At 38.9% G+C, this 18,783-nt stretch overlaps 1 protein-coding gene across 2 annotated transcripts in view; it reads left to right on the top strand.

Moving 5' to 3' along the window:
- COL4A1 (collagen type IV alpha 1 chain) overlaps positions 1-18,783 on the top strand; it is a 111,085-nt gene that overhangs the window by 50,821 nt on the left and 41,481 nt on the right. For both annotated transcript variants that reach the window (XM_010728563.4, XM_085215501.1), the window contains exons 3-15: positions 11,451-11,540; positions 11,630-11,674; positions 13,132-13,176; positions 13,287-13,349; positions 13,451-13,504; positions 13,765-13,791; positions 14,750-14,833; positions 14,945-15,007; positions 16,010-16,045; positions 16,567-16,608; positions 17,693-17,782; positions 18,384-18,419; positions 18,571-18,630. In XM_010728563.4, the coding sequence (XP_010726865.1) occupies positions 11,451-11,540; positions 11,630-11,674; positions 13,132-13,176; positions 13,287-13,349; positions 13,451-13,504; positions 13,765-13,791; positions 14,750-14,833; positions 14,945-15,007; positions 16,010-16,045; positions 16,567-16,608; positions 17,693-17,782; positions 18,384-18,419; positions 18,571-18,630 (735 nt within the window). The remainder of the gene's footprint in view (positions 1-11,450; positions 11,541-11,629; positions 11,675-13,131; positions 13,177-13,286; positions 13,350-13,450; positions 13,505-13,764; positions 13,792-14,749; positions 14,834-14,944; positions 15,008-16,009; positions 16,046-16,566; positions 16,609-17,692; positions 17,783-18,383; positions 18,420-18,570; positions 18,631-18,783) is intronic.

Here is an 18,783-nt window from a genome sequence, read left to right as displayed (position 1 = left end):
CAGTATTGACTGCATGCAATCTTGTATATGTATGTAATTGTTACCAGGGAACCACAGTAATATGATAATCTCTGTAAGTCACTTTCTGGTCTTCCTGGCTAAGAGCAAAAAGTGGTTTGGGGTTTGGTTTTGTGGTTTATTTTTATCTCCTGCTGGTGGTAGTTAATTGTTTGGTTCTATTAGCTCAGCTAACCTCCTACTTCAGACTGTAGATTTATGTTTTCAGTCAGAGGTCATCATAATTCAGATTAGTCATTGAGAACAGCCAGCCACGTGGTGTTGGCTTTCCAAAAAGGAAATGTAAATTCCCTTAAAGTTTGGATTTTATTAAGAAAGGGGAAAAGCCAAATTTCATACAAAATTCTCAAAACGACTTCCAACAGGAGCAATAGCAAAAACAAATATGTAACCATATATGTTTTGAGGGAGACAGAGCAGGAAGAACCATCATGAATATGGGATTTCCAAAGAGGAAGTTTAAAGTAGCTGCTAAAAAAGTGATAGTAAAGTAATTTATCACTCAAGCAAATTCCTAGCCAGCTGGAGAACATCTTTAGTTTAACCACAAAAGAAGCTTTGTGCCACAGAAAGAGCAGCTGAGAACAGCTGAGAAAGCATTTTCAAGAGATGCTAAAAAGATGTCCACTTTCTTTCAGGTGTGGGTCACACCTGAGAAAGTTCAAGGAGCAAGAAGTAAACTGAGTCATAGACAAAGCAGGAAAGGAAGTTAACCTAAATGATGAAAGTAATTATTAGATTTCAGATAGGGGGAAAGCAACTTAGATTCTTGCCTGGAAAATCATATTTTTATTCCTTAGAATATTTCAAAAGTAAGTAGAATGGCAAAGTGTACCCATAAATTTTGTTGCTCTTAAAGAAAGCATGTGACAACTTCCACTGGAGTTCAGCTGGAACATTTTTAAATGTTTTGATAGGCCAACAAAAATAATTCTCACTGAGGTTTGTGTCAAAGATCACTGCACACAGTTAAAGTAAATACTGAATTGAGTGAGTGAGCGAGCACAGACACTGGCATCACACTGGATGTCTTCTTGATCTTTTCTCATTTGACACAGTTACTGACTTTTAACTGATACAACAAGAAAAGCTTGTGGCTAGTTCACAGAATACAAAAAGCTTTGGTGCTTTTGAGAACCCTTGATTTTGTTGGAACAGTTTGATCAACTGCCAAGCAAAGCCTGAAAGACTGCAGAACTGCTGAACAAGTGGGCGTAAGGAGTAGTAATGGGGAGGGACAGTAGGGCAGTAGGGGAGTCTGAAGTGTGCTCAGATGCTAAAATCAGAACTTATGGGAAAAAAAATGAAAGAATACCAAAGGCTCATATAGGATAGCAGCGAACAGAGAAGTCAGTGTTGTCCAGAAGTGCTGCTGCCAGCTGTATGCAGCACCATTAATGAGATTTGTGAATTACGAATGCAATTACGAATCCGCGACTCAGATTTCTTGTCTGTTTGATATGGGCATACTCCCCAACACAAATATAACAAGAACACGTGCAGCCTTCTAAAACTTGTGCAAAGACAATCCTTTAGAATATTCTAAATATTCTAAATATTGGAAATTCTAAGTATTAAATTTACACATGTCCCTCAACTGTAAGTTGTACTCAACCATAACTTTTTACCACAGAAAAAAAAAAAAAAAAGAGAGAAAAAGGACAGTGCCCAGAAAAGCAAAACTTTCCAAAGCTATGCAAGGTATAAGCCTTTGATTGCAAAATTGTCGTTGAGTACTGCTTGTCATTGGGTACAATTGGATTTGAGGAAGGAGCAGAGAATATCAGCATCGCCACTGTGAGTGGTATCAAAGGAGAAGAGCTGATCTGCCTGATGGATCCACCTGAGTCTCACAGTCTCAAACCATCTCTCACCAGGACAGACGCCCCATTCGAGGCTGTGTCTCTTTCCTGTGAGCTCCTCTGGGTGGCAGTCATACACCACAGATTTTTGTGTATCCAGCCATTCTGTTTTACGCAGCTTTCTCCTTTTGTCAAACAAACATCTAAGCAATAATCCAACTTCTGATCAGTGTTTGCTGACAAGGGATTTCTGACTAATTATTCTTATATCCTTCACAGCCTCAAAATGAGGAAAGTATCTGTTTTCCATAATTATTGGTGGGTTTTGCATCTTTCATAGCTTCATTGGCTTAGATTGAATTATTCTGAAGGTGCTACAGAAATTACACCGTGGTATCTGTTCTCTAATGCTTCTCATTGAGTCAGGAGACTATAGATTAAATTGAAGAAACACTGACTGACACTTTTGAAGCATGGTGTTATCTGCCTGATCTGGGTATTTTCATGATAAAAAATGGGAAGCCAGAATATTTCCTTTGGCTTTTGTGGAAGGATTTTTTAATTGTATGCAACTTTTTAAATGTTTAAAACTTTTGAAATGCCATTTCAGACCTAACTGAAAAAGCAGCTAAAATAGTGCTGTCTAGAATAGCACTGTCTGTCATGTACTCCTTAAGATACGAGCTACTTCATTATGAGAACTTTATTGCAGTCTGTACTGTCTAGGACCAGCTGCCCATGTTTTTACTATTTATGGAAGAGATTATTTTCTGTAAATATGTCCATGAAAAAAATTGGCAAGAGAATAAAACTTGCATGTAACGTCACAGGTTTAGGATGTGAACAAAAAATAAATGAGAAAAATCTGAAAAGTTTAAGATTTTTTTTTTTCTGCTGTTTCATCTTTGAATGTGAGCCTTTAAACAATGCCAAATGCAAACAAATGCTAAATAATTTTCACTAATGAAGAAGGAAGGGTGTGGAGCATTTTTACCCCTTATTTTTTTGGACCTTCAACATTGGAAGTGACTTAACACAATATGCAATAAAACAAAGGAAGAGTTACTCAGACCTAACGAGTTCAACAGATGATTAAAGGGGTGGGAAACGCAGCACTCTTTCGATTCAACCTGTCTCCAGGTGATAGAACTTCCTTTTTTTTTTTTTTTAAACAGATGCATTTGTCCATCTACATCCTCTTCTCTCGTGCCTCTTTGAGGTAGTTCTGTTCCCCAGAGTGGCTCTGAGTCTGGTCTGATTAAAAAAAAAAAGTTTGGAAATAAGCCATGCATACCTTTGGTGAAAGGTTTGCATGACTTCCTCCTGAAACATCACAAGATGTGCTTTTTAGAAAAATCAAGGAAAGTTTAAACATAAAGACAGTGAACCACATAGTTTGATGTAAAACACCCAAGCATTGTGCAGACAGACCTTTATGATCAGTAAATGAAGCTCATGTGCTGTCTGTTAGCTCCTGCTCTCTGCTAGTCTTACCTTCATACTTCTGTCCTTCCATGCTCTCCATTATACTTGGAGATAAACTACTCCTGGCTTGTAAAATGGTCACGTTAGGGGTTATGCATGTTTTCTTTCATGAGTGAATGGAAGATGCAATGATTCTTTCCCTCCTTTTTTATTGAAGACAAATCTAAATGATAGTTTGCTGTAAATAAAAGTCCCCTCCTTCTGAGCATCATTCCTACTTCTGGATCTGCAACACTCATTGCACTGAAGTCAAATACAGTACAAAATACACAATGACAAAATACATGCAAATGCAAGGAATCATTGAGAGTTTAAGTTAGGATTGTGTTTGGCTCAACGAGTCCTAGAAATTGAAATTTAGGCACCTTTGTTGAAAAAAAAGAAGGGCAGCATTTGGAAAATGAGGAATAACTATGTGATAAGCAAGAAGAAGAATGACATGAAGAAGGTAAATTAAGTAGAGAGGAGCCATTATTGGAGCTAATTGAACAGAACTTGTAAGGTGGTGATGGACAACCAATTGCTTGACATTAGTTAAATAGAAGCTGAAGTTGTAGCCATGGGTTCCGAATATTGATTTACCTTCACTCAGCTTATTTTATTTCTTCTTCAGCTACTAAAACAAATTCAGACATGCCACGTACCCACCCACTTACTTGCATACAGACTAAGCACATCAGTACTGATATGTAAAGGATACATGCAGATTGTTATTTCTGGTTTTATACCAAGTGCTCTCAGGAAGCACTTAGCAGCTTCCTGAGGGATGCTCCTTGCAGCCTTGGGGTGACACTGAAACATGCTTCCTGCCTATATGTGCTCCTGTATTTGGAAGGCAATGAGAGAGCCCCTCCTACCCTTGTGTATACAAGTCTGTGTGATACTAGGTTTTGTACCATAAGTGGATGCTTTTCAGTATTTCCATCTCTAATAGCAGAGTGAGTGCTGAAGGAGTATGGTGGGTGAAGGGCAACAGGGAGGGGCCCAAGAGAGAAGATGGCAGATCCAGCATCGCGATAGACAGGGCATGACTGCTGGATGCTGTTTGCCAGCAGTTACTGGGATAGCTCTTTATATTTGTGTCTGCGTGTAGTGTAGAGCAACCCTGGCAATGCCTGCAGTTGTGCAGGGGACTCAGCCAACCCACAGCCAGCCCAACTGGGGAACTGTGCAGGTGATGTAAAACTGCTGTGGCTGCTCCTGCTCTTAGTCATGCCAAAAATGCCGGAGTTGTGTCTCCACGTGAGTGATTTTTCTCAGTTTCCTCCTGGCAGTGCAAGAATCTGGATTTTGCTGACTCTTTCCTTCCTTTGTCCCCTCCTCTCTTTCCCTTCTACTGTCAGCCCCAAAACTTCTGGGAGAGCCAAGATATTTACAGAGCTCCTACACAGATTCTTCACATGTCTTTGCAGTTATGTTTCTGTAATTAATTACTTGTTACTTGTATGGCTCCAGAATTGTATAGCTATAGTGCAGATAGATTCTAGCACTGAAGAATGCACAGTGGGAATTCTGTAATGCTAAGTATCCTTACTGCATTTAAAGACTCCTGTGCTGTGAGCTTATAGCACTAACTCTGTTTGAATGATATCCACTTCATAGTTCCAGTGAAGTACTGAAAATGGTAAGTGCAGCTGAGGACAAACAGCTGATGCTTATTGTACATGTTAATTTTAATCCCACAAGATATTTGGGACTGGTGCTCCCTCTGGTGGTTAAAAGTACTGTTTTAGTAGAGGATTGACTTCCTCACCACTGTTTCTCCACTAAATCAACTCTGAGCCAATTATGGTTCTGTAAAACAAGTTTAAAAGAGTGTGGAGAAAAACACAGTCAAGAGTGCTACTTGGATCCCACAATAGTGTTTCCCACTGTGTAGTGTAATTATGGGTCTGACACCTCAAAGCCAATTTCTTTGAGTGCTCACAGTTATATCAGCTGAAGGAGCAAATACAGAGCTGGTATTCACCTCTCATGTGGTTTGGGTTAGTCTGTCTAGAAACCTGTAGGTCACTGTAAGGCTGTTGTGCATTCCTGTTGATTTTCCAAGGTCACACTGAAGCACAGAGGTGTGATGAGAGCTTCAGGCTTCATCTGTTGGGTTTTTTTTTTTTTTTTTTTTTTTGTTAACAGTTGCACCTAGAATTCATACTAATCTGTATCAAAAGCAACATTTGAGAGTATTTCTAACATCAGACTGAGAAAAGAAAAAAAAAAGAAAAGGAAGAATGCTGAAATGTCAGGCCCTTTTTCCCTCTTTTTGGAAAACCTCATTCCCAATCTCATTTGAAAATGTTACGTTTCTTCGCTGTCTGTGCCCTTGGTAGTGTTTCAGTTCAATGAATATGAGCTTTGGAAAATGGAACGTGTATGCTTGTGAGAGAGGAAGCTTGAGATTTGAACGGATGTTGGGTTCAGCATTGACAGCGGACTGGAAATGGCTGTCCTGCACGTTCAAGCATTTGTTAGCCCTGAGCTCAGTTCCTCCTGCAACAAAGGCACAGCTGAGGAGCTCTAGTAGAGGAATTCCATCCAGCCCCACCATGCCAGTGCGAGAAGCCTGCTGCTGTAGCCTCTCTGCCCTGTGTGGCTGCATCCTCCATGAGCTCTGGCAGCCGCCCAGCTGCCTGGTGGGTTTCTCAGCTCACTGAGGTCAGAGCAAGCTCGCCCACCAAGGGAAAGTGAGGGAATTTAGTGAATTGATGTGATGCAGTGATGTTGGGGGGAAACCATCAAAGGTGCTGTAAGAAAGGCTGTGGTGCACCATCTGTTTCAGTGGAGTGGAGAAGCCATCTTAGCTGGTTAGGCCGGCTCAGCTGCCTTTTGGCATCTCACCCTAAAAATGAGTTTTACACATTTTCAGCGGAAGGGCAGGCACATGTCTGTCCTTCCATCTCTATCACGGGATGATCTCTGGCAGAGGCAAACCAAACAGGAGGAGCTGGCTGTGTGATAATCAATGAAATGATTCCAGGAGGCTCTGTACATTGTTGTTCACCACATGCCTGAGTCTCTGGAGAGCTGAAGAATGCAACATATGTATGCGCCCAGCCTTTGCATGGAGCCCGCAGTTCTGCAGGCATTTGATTTATATCCATGTTATCAGTCTCTCAAGACTAACATCTCCCTGTCTGGCAGTCCCTAGACAAAATAATAGGGGAAATAATTTATAATGTGGTACTGGTTGTTTCCTCTCCCTCAGAATTTGATTTATTACAGCTAACTCTTCTAAAACTACTTGCTTCATGTGACTCTTGCACTGCCATCTGCAGTTGTTCCATGTGTGAAACAGTATTTCATGGCTAATTTAGAAGGGTCGGTGCCAGCAAAAAAGTCGGCCTCTATGGCTATACTTTTAACAGGTTCATCTCATTTTAGAAGTCCATTCTCAAACTATCTAATGTAAAGGCATTTGGATGCATTTCACAAAAGTGGGACTACAACAAGCATCTTGCTGATCAAATAGGTGGAACAGTGAGCGAGCACTTGCTGTCTTTCTGTGTCTCCACATTTTCAACAGCAGCTGAGTGGCAGGATATTCATCTTTGTGAGCTGAATAATGAATTCTTCTTTGTGTTTTCTGGCAGCTTGTGTTGAATCAGTGGAGGTACAGAAAATTTGGTTACATCTGTTTTAATTTCTGAGTCTCATGAATTGATTTGTAAGAAGCAGAAGCTCTTTCAGTGTTACTTGCCAAGATTTCGCAGCTGTGAATATTGGAACATGAACAATATGTAGCCCTTGCAGTCAGAGTCTCATGCTCTTCACGCGCTGCAGCTAGAAATCTCAGTACTGAGAAAAAATAAGTGGGGTAGCAGCAGTGGTCTAGTGCTTACCAATTAATGTAGTATGGATGCTTAATGAGTTGCAGCATAAACATAGTGCAAACATTATTGGGCTTTTTGTCTGAAACATTAAGTAAACAAAGGAGCTGGGCAGGCAAGAAAGAAAGGGATGCTGCTCAAGTATTTCCTTGCAATTCAAGGCATCCTCAGGACATGCTTAGGTCTCTGCTGCAGAATGTAGTAGGTAATATCTTCATCTGAGCTTGCAGTTGTAAATAAGACACTTGGGGTAGGAAAGATGCAGTACAAATGCTGCTACCCAGGAATCTCTGTGAGTTAATTTCAGTTTATGTAGGACATGTGGAACTCAGCATTGATGTGACATTACTGCTTCTGATGGTGGAGTTTCTGTACTCTCTTGTTCAATGTAGACATTTTGAGCCTGATAGAGTTTTACTGTAATTTAGTACATTTTCACTGATGCCAAAGATGCCAGAAAACACATCGTATGGTGTAAGTTGGTAATATCTGAATCACTGAAGAATTGAAGTTAGATCTTTGTTCACTTGTGAATGCTGGAAGAGCATTGTATTTCTTTACAAGTTCTGGCACACTGGTTCCCTAAAACTGATATATGAAGAAGTGATCTGACACATGGACTAAAGAAAGGACCTAGAAAGTAGGATACATCCCTAGGTCTTGCTGGAATAGGTTTTCCTAACTTCTGTGAGTTTCATGGATGGCATGGAGGATGAATGCCCCATTATCTGTCTGCACGAATTTACTCTACTTATGCAATACTTAACTGTGAAATTAGATGGGAAAGCAAAGAAGAGAGTGGATTGTAAGCAGTGTGTAAGTCAGTATCCCCCGTTAGAATAAATAGCTGAGATGGCAGCTCATATGCAGAGAGATCCTGTTGCTTGCATACCCTCAAAGCTGATTCAACCAGTTTTATGTTTCCTTACTCCCTTCTGACAAATCACAGGCAAAAATATGAGCTCAGTTTTGTGTGAGAAACTGTGAGTCTACAGTGCTTGGGATGGGACAGCTCTCCACACTCTCAGGAGTTTTGCTCTGAAGGCCTCTGGGTGTCTGGTAGCTCGCCTGGATGTCCAGAAGAACATATAGCCACATACTTTTCCTCCTTTTGTCCTAACAGTTAATGCCAGTTAAAAGCAATGTTCCTGTGGAAACCTGGACATACGTTAGCTCAAAGTGACCCTGAGCAGCTCCTGCTGCTATGCTTTACCTTTCAGGGAGAGCAACCTGGGAGGCTGGAGATGGCCTTGCAGCACTGATGGTGGTTGTCTTGGAAGCCCAAGTTGTTATTTTTGTTAAGCTTTGAGTTAACATCTTTGGCAAGATGAAGTGGTCGTTACTTTAGTGAGTGATTTACAGGCACAATAAAGGCCTTTTACAGTGCCAGAATAGTCTTCAGGGAGCCTTCAAATAAATGAAAATCAGATCTGTAAACCCCAGTTTTGTTTTTCTGTAAGAATGGCAGAATGAGTACTTTACTGTGTTGCAGAGTCCAGTGGTTGAAAGCGTGTTGAAATCCAGAACATGACAGAACTCCTGAATGCAGGAAGCGTTATTAGCTGTGTTACATATGACTCATACTTCTATGTAGGTGTCATAATAATCTTGTTTTCTTCTCATTTGCACATATTGTACTTTCCTTCAGTAATGGAAAACCTTGCTTTACGTACTTGAGTGTCTTCTGTCTTCCAGATCTCCCAGCAAGTCACAAAAGCAAGTGGCCACAGTGTAGTGTAAAATTCTATTCTGAAGTGATTACTTCAGAATTCAGACTTTGCACTGACCTGGGAATGTGTTTCTTTCATTGTTCTGCTATTTGCTTTGTTTTGCAGTGTTTTGTGATAACACCCCACACTGCCTTGGGTTTTATAACTAGAAAATATTATTATCAAAATGTGACAATGAATGCTGAGGGGTAAACTAAAATGCTGTTTTGGTGCTTCAAGAAAAAACTGTTTATTTCCCTCAGAACATGACTTTTAATTGAAAAAAAAAAATTTTTTTCCTGTGAGAAAAGAGAGGAGATTCAATGTGAGAATTTTTCCTGGCAGGAGATTTTAATAAATGAGTGTTTTTTTGAATTTAGAAATGCCATTCCCCCAGTTTGCATGGCCAGGGATTGCCATGACAGCCAGTCCAGTAAACTTACCACGAAGAGGTGAGTGGACACCTTGCACCTCAGACTTCTGCTAATTGCAGAGTTCTCATTGCACTCTACAACTTCCTGAAGGGAGGTTGAGTTGAGGAAGGGTTTGGCCTCTTCTCACAGGCAACAAATAGAATGTGAGGAAATGGCCACAAGTTGTACCAGAGGAGGGTTAGGTTAGGTATAAGGAAGAACTTTTTCTCTCAGTGGTCAGGCACTGGAATGGCCTGCCCACGGAGGTGCTGGAGTCACCATCCCTGGCACTGTTCAAGAGGAGTCTGGATGAGGAGCTACAAGATATGGTTTAGTGCTTGTGGTAGCAAGGGTAATGGGAGGACAGTTGGACTAGATGATCTTGTAGGTCTTTTCCAACCTTGTGATTCTATGATTCTATGATTGTGTGCTCCATCAGCAACCCATGTGGAAGCATTACAAACAAGTTATGGTGTTATTAGACCAAAACACTTCTCACAGTCAGGTTTGTGTTGGATTCATTTATATATATATATATATTTTCCATGGCAGCAGTCCTGTTTTCTGAGCACTGATTTGGGGGGAGATGTTAAGGATAGGGCTGAAAGGGATGCAGTGAGGCATTTTCAGACGTACTCCTCCTCTAACCCTTTCCATTTTTTTTTTCTTCTATTTTTTCTTCTTCTCAGCAATGTGCAGGAGTGGCTGCATAATTTTTGATAGGACTGATTGTTACTCTGACACTCATCTCACACTATACGCCATGTAGCAGGGGCTGTAAATGCTGGGTGTGTTTCTGGGTCCCTTTCTTTGAGACTTGAAATACAGTGGAAATTACAGCCCAAACCTGCAGAAACTCAGGCCAGCAGGAGCAACTTCAGCGAAAGCACTAAGTACAGCTAGTGTCAGTAGATTTCTTTTATTTCCCCTAAAATCATTTCTTTGTGCTAAGTTGTTATTTTGCTTTCATTTCCTCTCTATTTTCTCATGCTCTTATAATCTCCATCATGGTTTACTTCATTCCTTCCTGCCTGGCCCTGTTTTTCTTACCCATCAGTCATCTCTGGACTCCTTGGTTCCTTCATCTCAACAAAATCCTACTCAGGGGACTAAACACCACTGTCAACCCAGTCACTCCAAAACTTCCAATCCCTGCCATCTTCAGGAACCATCTCCAGGAATCATGAACTAGCACCATGTCTGTGAGTCATTGCACTGCTTCCTCTGCCTGCTTATCACGTTTTTTTTTGCAAGATACCCATTTTACCATCTCTCCAAGACACGGATGTTGTTCTTTTGTGTACTCAGTCCTGACCCCATACCAACTACCAGAATGTTGCTGATAATCTTTATCCTGAGCAAATAGGGAAATTCACAATCCTAAGGTCCCACTAGCAAATCATTTGTTAATTACAAATAGCAAATTTGATTTGCTTAATTTGCTGTTTGCAGGCTTTGACATGTGGATGTGTCCTTTTTTCCCCTCTTTCCATCTTTATTTGGACAGTGTTCCTCTTGGTTTCATTGGTGAAAAGTGAAAGTGCAATGGTAGCAGAGTTGATCTAGAGTGTAGATGGATTTCATTTTCTGCCTCTAAGTTTATCTGTTTTAAATACATTTGGGTTAATAAGGAGAGCACAGAAAACGTGTATGTCCCATATAGCTATAAAAAAGCTAACGGATGGCAGATACTATCTTGAGTTCAGCTTCTTCAGATGATCCTATATAATGAAACACTGGCTCTGAATCACCTGAAACTGAAGACTGAGAAGCCAGAGATATTTCCAGTTTTCAGGAATATAACTGCTGGTTTGGGGTGTTAGATTTACTACCAGGATATAGTAGTATCTGTATAGGGTAAGATAGATCTTATTAGAAGGAAAGAGGCCTTCCTGGTCCCAAGGGTATAAATATGCTATGAACAGTTCTGTCCAGGCAAACAGAAATGAATTTTCTGTTCAAATTCAAAGAATGTTTTCTATCATGCCACACTTATCCTTTGCCAGCCTGTTATCAAACAGAAGTATTTCTCTGTTTATAATAACCCTTCATTGAAAGACCAGCACAGACTGTTGTCTGTCACATCTAACTTCTTACTCCCTGGCAGGTTTTTTTGAGTGCAGAAACAGGGGATATGTGGATTGCTAGAAAAAGCAAGTTAAGTTGTGTTGTTGCTAATGGGTTTTCTTCTTCCCTCAGGGAGAAAGAGGCTTTCCGGGAATACAGGGTGTGATTGGGTTTCCTGGAATGCAAGGACCTGAAGGTCCCCTTGGGCCACCAGGGCTTAAGGTAAGAATTAAACTTTAATATTTAAAACACTCAGATTTCCCTAAATTGTTGTCCCTTGGAAAGACAGAGATCTCTCTTTTCCTTTACAGGGTGATACTGGAGAACCAGGACTGCCAGGAACAAAAGGAACAAGGGTGAGTTCTAACCTACATTTTTGCATTTCTAAAGACTGTAGGCTTATGTATCTTTCAGACTTCATATTTGCTTTCAAGTAGGCACTTTGAGTCAATCAATGGCATCCCCTTGTGCTGCACAGTAATTTCAAGACTCTTGCTCTTGCCTTTGAAGTTCATTGTGCAGTCAACGCTATTCTTCCATTTGTATTTTCACCTGTTGCTTACTACTTTATCAACAGCTCTGGTTTTGATATTCCTTTGATACCTTTCAGACTCACTGAGAGCCTCTACTCTAACTTGAATATGAACCGTCTTACCTGCTTGAAGCACTCAATTGGATAAGCTGATACCCTTGAAAGCACAGATATGTTTAAAATGTGCACGGGATGCAGAGACAAATTAAAGCTGGGGCAAAGATCCTCTGTCTTTTTCAATACGAAGGGAGGCTCTAAACATGCCTATAACTTTCCTGTTGTAATTTCTGTTTAATGTGGTACTCTTATATAATTAGCACACTATACTAACCAAGGCCATGTCTTTTGGGGTTTTGTCAGATATTAAGCTCATTCTGAGCTTTCTCTCATTTTACAATTTGCCAGTGAAGGAGAATTTGAGTGACTTCATGAGCACTGATGCATTTTGAGATACGCCATCTTGCTCACAGATCTTCAAAATACTATCTTGATTCAGTTCTCCATTTGGCTGCAGTGGCTGCAGCACTTGGAATTTATAAAATCAGTTGCAGTGTCTAAGCTGTTACAGGCAGATGTTCTGCTAGATCAAGAAATTCTTATTTAAATCCATGATGTTCATGATATTCTGCATATTAATGTAAATTAGAATCTCCTGGCTAATGCTAGATTGTACTTTAGCAATGAAAAAGGTTAGGGAGATGCAAATATGCTATTTCATCTTCTGGAATCTCATTCATCTTTTCTGCTTCGCAATATATGTATTAAGTAGTATTGCATGTATAAATAAACTGGTATGATGAAAATGATGCACCAGATCGCACTCTTGATCCATTACACTATAAGGACAAAAACCCACAATGAAATTGACACTCTGATATGGCTGATGAAAGATGGAGAATCATCTTTACAGTGTGCTAGCATTGTCTTCTGCTATGAAGAGATGCCTACAGTAAATTTCATGCTGTAAAGCATGGTGTGAGAAGACAGAATCTGCATTCCTTTTTACATGCGCATAAGACTCTGATCCAGTTCCTAAACAATAATATATATATTGCTGCTTAAAAAGTTACAACAATATAAAAATTTGTTTTCTGTTATCAATTACTAGGATATCATAATTGGGAGGTTTGAAGATTAGGAATAGTCTGTCAAGAGAGTTTAAAAAAAGTTGTTCTCATTTTTTGGCTGTCACCAAGGCAAGGAGATTGGGTCTTGTCACTAGTGTTTTGTGGTCTTGTCATTTCAGATTTGCAAATTCAGTATGTTTTTTGTCAATTGCAGGGCCCACCAGGACCATCAGGATTTCCAGGAAACCCAGGCATCCCTGTACGTGTGAAGTATATGTATTTTTAAAAGAACATCAGAAGTGGACTTCAGGTGACATCTGGCCTGGATTAATGCTGTATTGCTAATTTCTGTACTTCCTTTTCATGCAGGGCATTCCTGGACAAGATGGCCCTCCTGGTCCACCTGGGATTCCAGGATGTAATGGCACAAAGGTGACACTTCCATATGTTTATAACAGTATCTCTGTGTTGAAATAAAAATATCCCTCAAGCATACGTTCTCTAAACAAAACCATTTTCTCTGTTCCTTGTAGGGTGAAAGAGGTCCAGTAGGTCCCCCAGGTTTACCAGGACTGACTGGGAGCATAGTAAGTAGATTCTTTGTGCTTCATTCACTTGTTTCAACTCTGATTCTTGAAGTGTAGAAGGTATTTTATGGAGTTATATATATTATGAAATGTAAAATACACAATACTGAAGAGTAAGGTCCTGGGCAACCTGATCTTGCTATGGATGTCCCTGTTCATTGCAGGGAAGTTGGGCTAGATTGTCTCCAGTGGTCTCTTCCAACTTTAAGGATTCTGTGGTTCTATGAAGAAAATAAAATCAAATATGTCTTTTTTCACAGGGACCCCCAGGACCTCCTGGAATAAAGGTACATTTTGTCCTAAATGTGTTCATATCCTCTTTGTAGCAGTCAGAATTAGGATGAAATCTACACCTTGTGAGACTATCAGTCCTTATTAAAGGAATGAAAAATTGTGCCAGGATTCTTCACTTTGTACTCGGCTCTCTAGTGCCCCTAAGTAAAGGCAGTGGAGAAGCATCCAGTTCGTTACAATTGAATGCATGAGTTATTCCAGACAGGTTTTAAGAATGTAATTATTAGATGGAATACAATAGGAAAAGGTAGCACAAATGTGTAAGTAGTACAGTGGCCACTAAGTTATGCATAAAAAATTAGATAAGTTTTATCGTTCCAAAATTTGTTTTGATACTGACATTTCATTTATGTAGTACGCTCCACATGGAGAAAATTTTGGGGAAAATGGCCCACAAAACATTGAAATTTTGTAAAAAACAGGAAACAATGGGATCTTTTGGCATCAGGAAAAAAAAGGATGTAAAATAATGGGTAACAATTGGAATAGTTTTCCAGAAGACAAAGAGGATTCATTTTTTGAAGGAAAAGGATTCTATGAATGACTTTGATTTCCAAATTAGATATAAGGATAGGATCTCAGCCTACTTCCATTAGCAGTTCCATTAGCAGCCAGACCAGGTGTTCTGATTCTTAAGTATTACTGTAGTATTGATAGATTTGGTGGGAAAATCTTTCTGCTTACCCACTGAAGTATAGAAAATTAGGGAATAAATGACGATTTGATACTGGAATCTCCTTAGATGGTTGAAAAGGACATTTGACATTTGTGATCCTTTCTTAACTTTTACTAAATAACTCATGCTGTTTTTCAGCTGAATTTAAGTGAGGTGACTTTTTTTAAAGTGAACCTTTCAAATTTTGCATAGCTCTAACTTTCTTCTCAACTTAATGCTTTTGAATGGATTTGAATGGATGTTGAAGTAATGTTCTTTTTGTTTTCTAATTATAGGGAGATCCAGGTGAAGTGATTGGTCTTTTACCTCCTAGTGTGCTAAAAGGTGATAAAGGCTTTCCTGGCCAACCTGGACTACCTGTAAGTCTAAATGATGTTTGAATAGCTGTGAGCTTAAATTAAAATTAAATAGATATCACAGCACTGAAGAATATGTATCGCTTTTTAATTTTACCTTTTTATTTTTTATAGGGTTCACCTGGAACTCCAGGGTTTCAGGGACCAATGGGGCCACCAGGGATTCCAGGAGAACCAGTAAGTTTTTTTCTAATGACTCACTTACAGAGCTCTATTACAGGAAAATCCTGCAAGGTGTTTGTTAGATGTGGGTAAGACAACCTGCCTTTCCAGGCTTCATGTTTAGTCTTCTGAACTCTACCGTGACAAGATTGAGAAAGTACATGATTTTCAATAGCAGCTGCTCCTAGCATCCTCTTCTTGCAGATTTGAAGTTTTCTTTTGTAGGAATGGAGTTGTAATAGTTATTCTTCCTTATTTCTCTTCTTCCACTAAGTTTGTAGAAAATAAACTACAAAACAGCAGCCAGATCTAAATAAAATGTTTGCTGAGATTGTTCTTATGGGCAGTCTAGTAAGAAGTTGGGCAGTACAGTGGAAAGCAAGGCAGTACCAACTGCCTGTCATTTGGATAATTGCCAAATGTTTAAGACACTTTAATTACTTGAAATACTGTCGAGTCTGGTGAAACGTACTATCTTCCCTTCCTGTGATGGCTGCAGGTAACATTAGCAGAGATCAGTTATTTCCATCTCATGGAAGTCCACTCAGTATATCTGGCTATTGAAGTGAACGCCTGTGTTAGAATACTTATCCTGTTGTAAAGGACATACAGTTTAGTAAGCATTTGCACTTGTTGAGGTAAAGAAGAACAGGTTTAATGAAAGATGAGCATTAGTATTTACAACAAGTAGCCAGTAGTGCACAAAACTGGGGGAAAAAAGTCAGCAATAAAATTATTTTGCAGTACAGCACCTCATATTTTGTATGATTGTCTCTTGCATACATGCTGAATAGATCCAGCACGCCTAACTGAAAAGAAAGGTCTGATGAAAGACCTTTGACAGTTTCTGTTCACATATATTATATAGGCTAAGTTAAGAGCTACAGGCAGTAGCAGAAAAATATTTTTTATCTTGACTTAATGGAAAGATCTGCATTTTTGCTGTAATAATAGAATATGGAATTGTTCCACCTAATATACCGTATACACATCTGCTAAAAAATTACTGTCTTGTAGGGTCGCCCTGGGCCACCAGGACCACCAGGTGAGAAGGTAAGTTATTTGTATTAAAAAGATTGTCTACTTGTTATGCCAAAATTTGGAAAGTAACGATCATAAAGGAATGTTTTTTTTTTTTACAATTCGAGATCAATTGTTATGTCTTAATGGGGGGGCATCACATGGAGATATTTTTAACTTTTTGTTTGTTTGGTTTGGTATCTTATCCCAGTTGATCAAGTTACTAGTAATTACAACATTCTGTGATTAATTGGGCTTATTTGAAAATGTCAAAATTTATCAGTAAAATGTTAAGAGAAGACTATGCTGACATTAAAATGATCTGTAAATTTTGTTCTATATATCTTTTCACATGTTGTTGTGACGCCTGAAAGATTAGGATGTGATTTATTTGTTTCAAACAAGCCTTTAAAAGACATTTAATGTCATTTACACCTTCCTTTGACTTCAGTTATGTACAAAATACGTGTGTGTATTTTAATAATATGTGTGTATGTATGCACATATTCATGGCTGATAAAAATGTACTTAATATCTGTAATTTTTATTTTCAGGGCTACATGGGCTTGGGCTTTCAAGGTCCCAAAGGTGAAAAGGTATGTTTTTGTTGAAGGCTGAGGGGACAGCTGCCAGAAATACTCTGGAGACTGTATTTGTTTTAAATAAATAAACTCTTGTAATTGACCTATGGAGAAAATCAGTACAATGGCATTGTTGATTTGGGGCAACTTGAGTAAATCAAATCTGTGACTCATAACTAAGTGAATAGAATTCATGAGCAGTTATAGAGTTTGGATATGATGATATCAGCACTGCCAGGTTATTTATAAAAATGGTGAATATGCCATCACACAGCATGGCACTTCATGCTGTCCAACTCCAAGCCCTTTGCTGCAGTCATACCAAACAAATGACCTTTCTTATTTTGTCCTGTTGGTGGGTTTTACACAGTGATACTGCTTTCCTGCTTGCTCCACAACTGTTTCAGCATTGATGCGTTGTTGGGTTACCATGTATTAGCTTTAGTAACTGATCCTGTGTATTCTCTTTGCCTTGACCCATCAAGTGGGAGGTAACATTTATGAAGATTAGTGTTATCTTTCCCAAAAGGCTCTGAAGTCCTTTATGTTGCACTGTCAGAAGGCAAGAAATGCTTGGCAGTCGTTGGTTTTTGGGTAAACTTATTGTGTCTGAGACCTTCTCAGGGCTCAGCTTCTCATGAGTGTCATTGGCAGAGGCCTTTTGGAGTACAAGTAAAATATATTACAAAGGTGTTTGGTGGTTTTTTGTTTTTTTTTTTAATCCACTATCTTATTTATGTATTTTGAAACACAGTTTTCCCACTGAATAGGATTTTTCATGAGATGGTACATCACTGAAATTAACTTGTTATCATAAAATCACTTGAAAATTTTTGACAACAGCAGTATGTGGAGATTTCTTGGATATGTTAGCTTTATGTGTGAAAAATAAGTGGTATTGATATTTGTTATTGCTTGGCAGAAATGCACCCATCCTTTATGGAGAGGTTTTATTGTCCTTTTGCATTATATAAGCAGATGAAGTTCTTACCCTGCTGTTGATCTATAAATACTAAAACAGAGCATGACGTACTTTTGTCTTCCCGAGGTTGGCCTCAGTCTTGTTTTTAATGGAATATCCCAAATTTGGTGTTGACAGGGAGAACAAGGGATCCAGGGTCCCCCAGGGCCACCAGGACCAACACCACACATGAAAGAAAAAGGAAGCGAAATCATAAAGGGAGAAAAGGTGAGATTTTAAATGACTGATCTTATTGTCCCCATCACAGTTTAGGCATTAGAACTAGCAAGAAAGATAAAAGAAAAGGAAGAAAATACTGAGTCACCTACATCTTACTTTTTAAAATTGTTTTATTTTATGTAATGAATTTTGATGGTCTTCTTAGAATTTTCTCAGAAATGATGATAAATGCATAAATTATTGCATAAGTAAGTAATACATATAACCATAGACTAAACACTTTCTGAAGAAAGAGGATTGATAAGCATAGCCCTATGAACCTCAAATTTTATAAAAAATTCTATTAAATAGCTTATGCTGGGCTTCTCATGTACAGAATCACCTCAATAAAATCTGATGCTAATTAATTTTTCAATTATTGAATAAGACCCTTTAAGCACTATGTACTAGCATAATAAATTAGCTTAATGGATTTAATTTTTGTGTTTTGTCCTATTTCTTTTTGCACATCCTGCTATTAGGCATAGTTCTTGGAATGGAGAACAGAATTAATCATGCTGTCTGACATGAAGAAATAAGTGATTAAAACCCTAAATGAATTATGAGTAAAATTCTGCATACTAATCTGCATTTTTTGTTATTTCTTTAGGGTGAGCCAGGTGAAAAGGGTGAGCAGGGAGTCCCAGTGAGTACTGTGCTTTTTTTTTTTTTTTAATTACAATAAAAATATTGAAGAATCTAATGATGGTCCTGAATTTCTTCATGCTTATTTGATAAAAGCAAACTTACTTTTGAATTTGACAGTGTTATTAATCCGGTGTACATTTATTTTCCAGGGATTGCCAGGCTCAGGTTACAGAGGAGAAAAGGGTGAACCTGGGAAGCCTGGTCCACGTGTAAGTATGCTCATGTTTATCAGTAACATAATTACAGTCACTGTATTGTTTTCATAAGCCAATTAAACTTAGAAACAGTTAGTGAAATGTTAAATTTGCTTTATGTCAAACAACTAAGGGCAAGATGTACAATTCAAGATAGTGATAACACCC

This window comes from Meleagris gallopavo, chromosome 1, assembly GCF_905368555.1.
Source record: "Meleagris gallopavo chromosome 1, MGAL_WU_HG_1.1, whole genome shotgun sequence".
NCBI lineage: Eukaryota > Metazoa > Chordata > Aves > Galliformes > Phasianidae > Meleagris > Meleagris gallopavo.
Note: the sequence above shows the minus strand (reverse complement) of the source record. Positions and strands in the feature narration are given on the sequence as shown.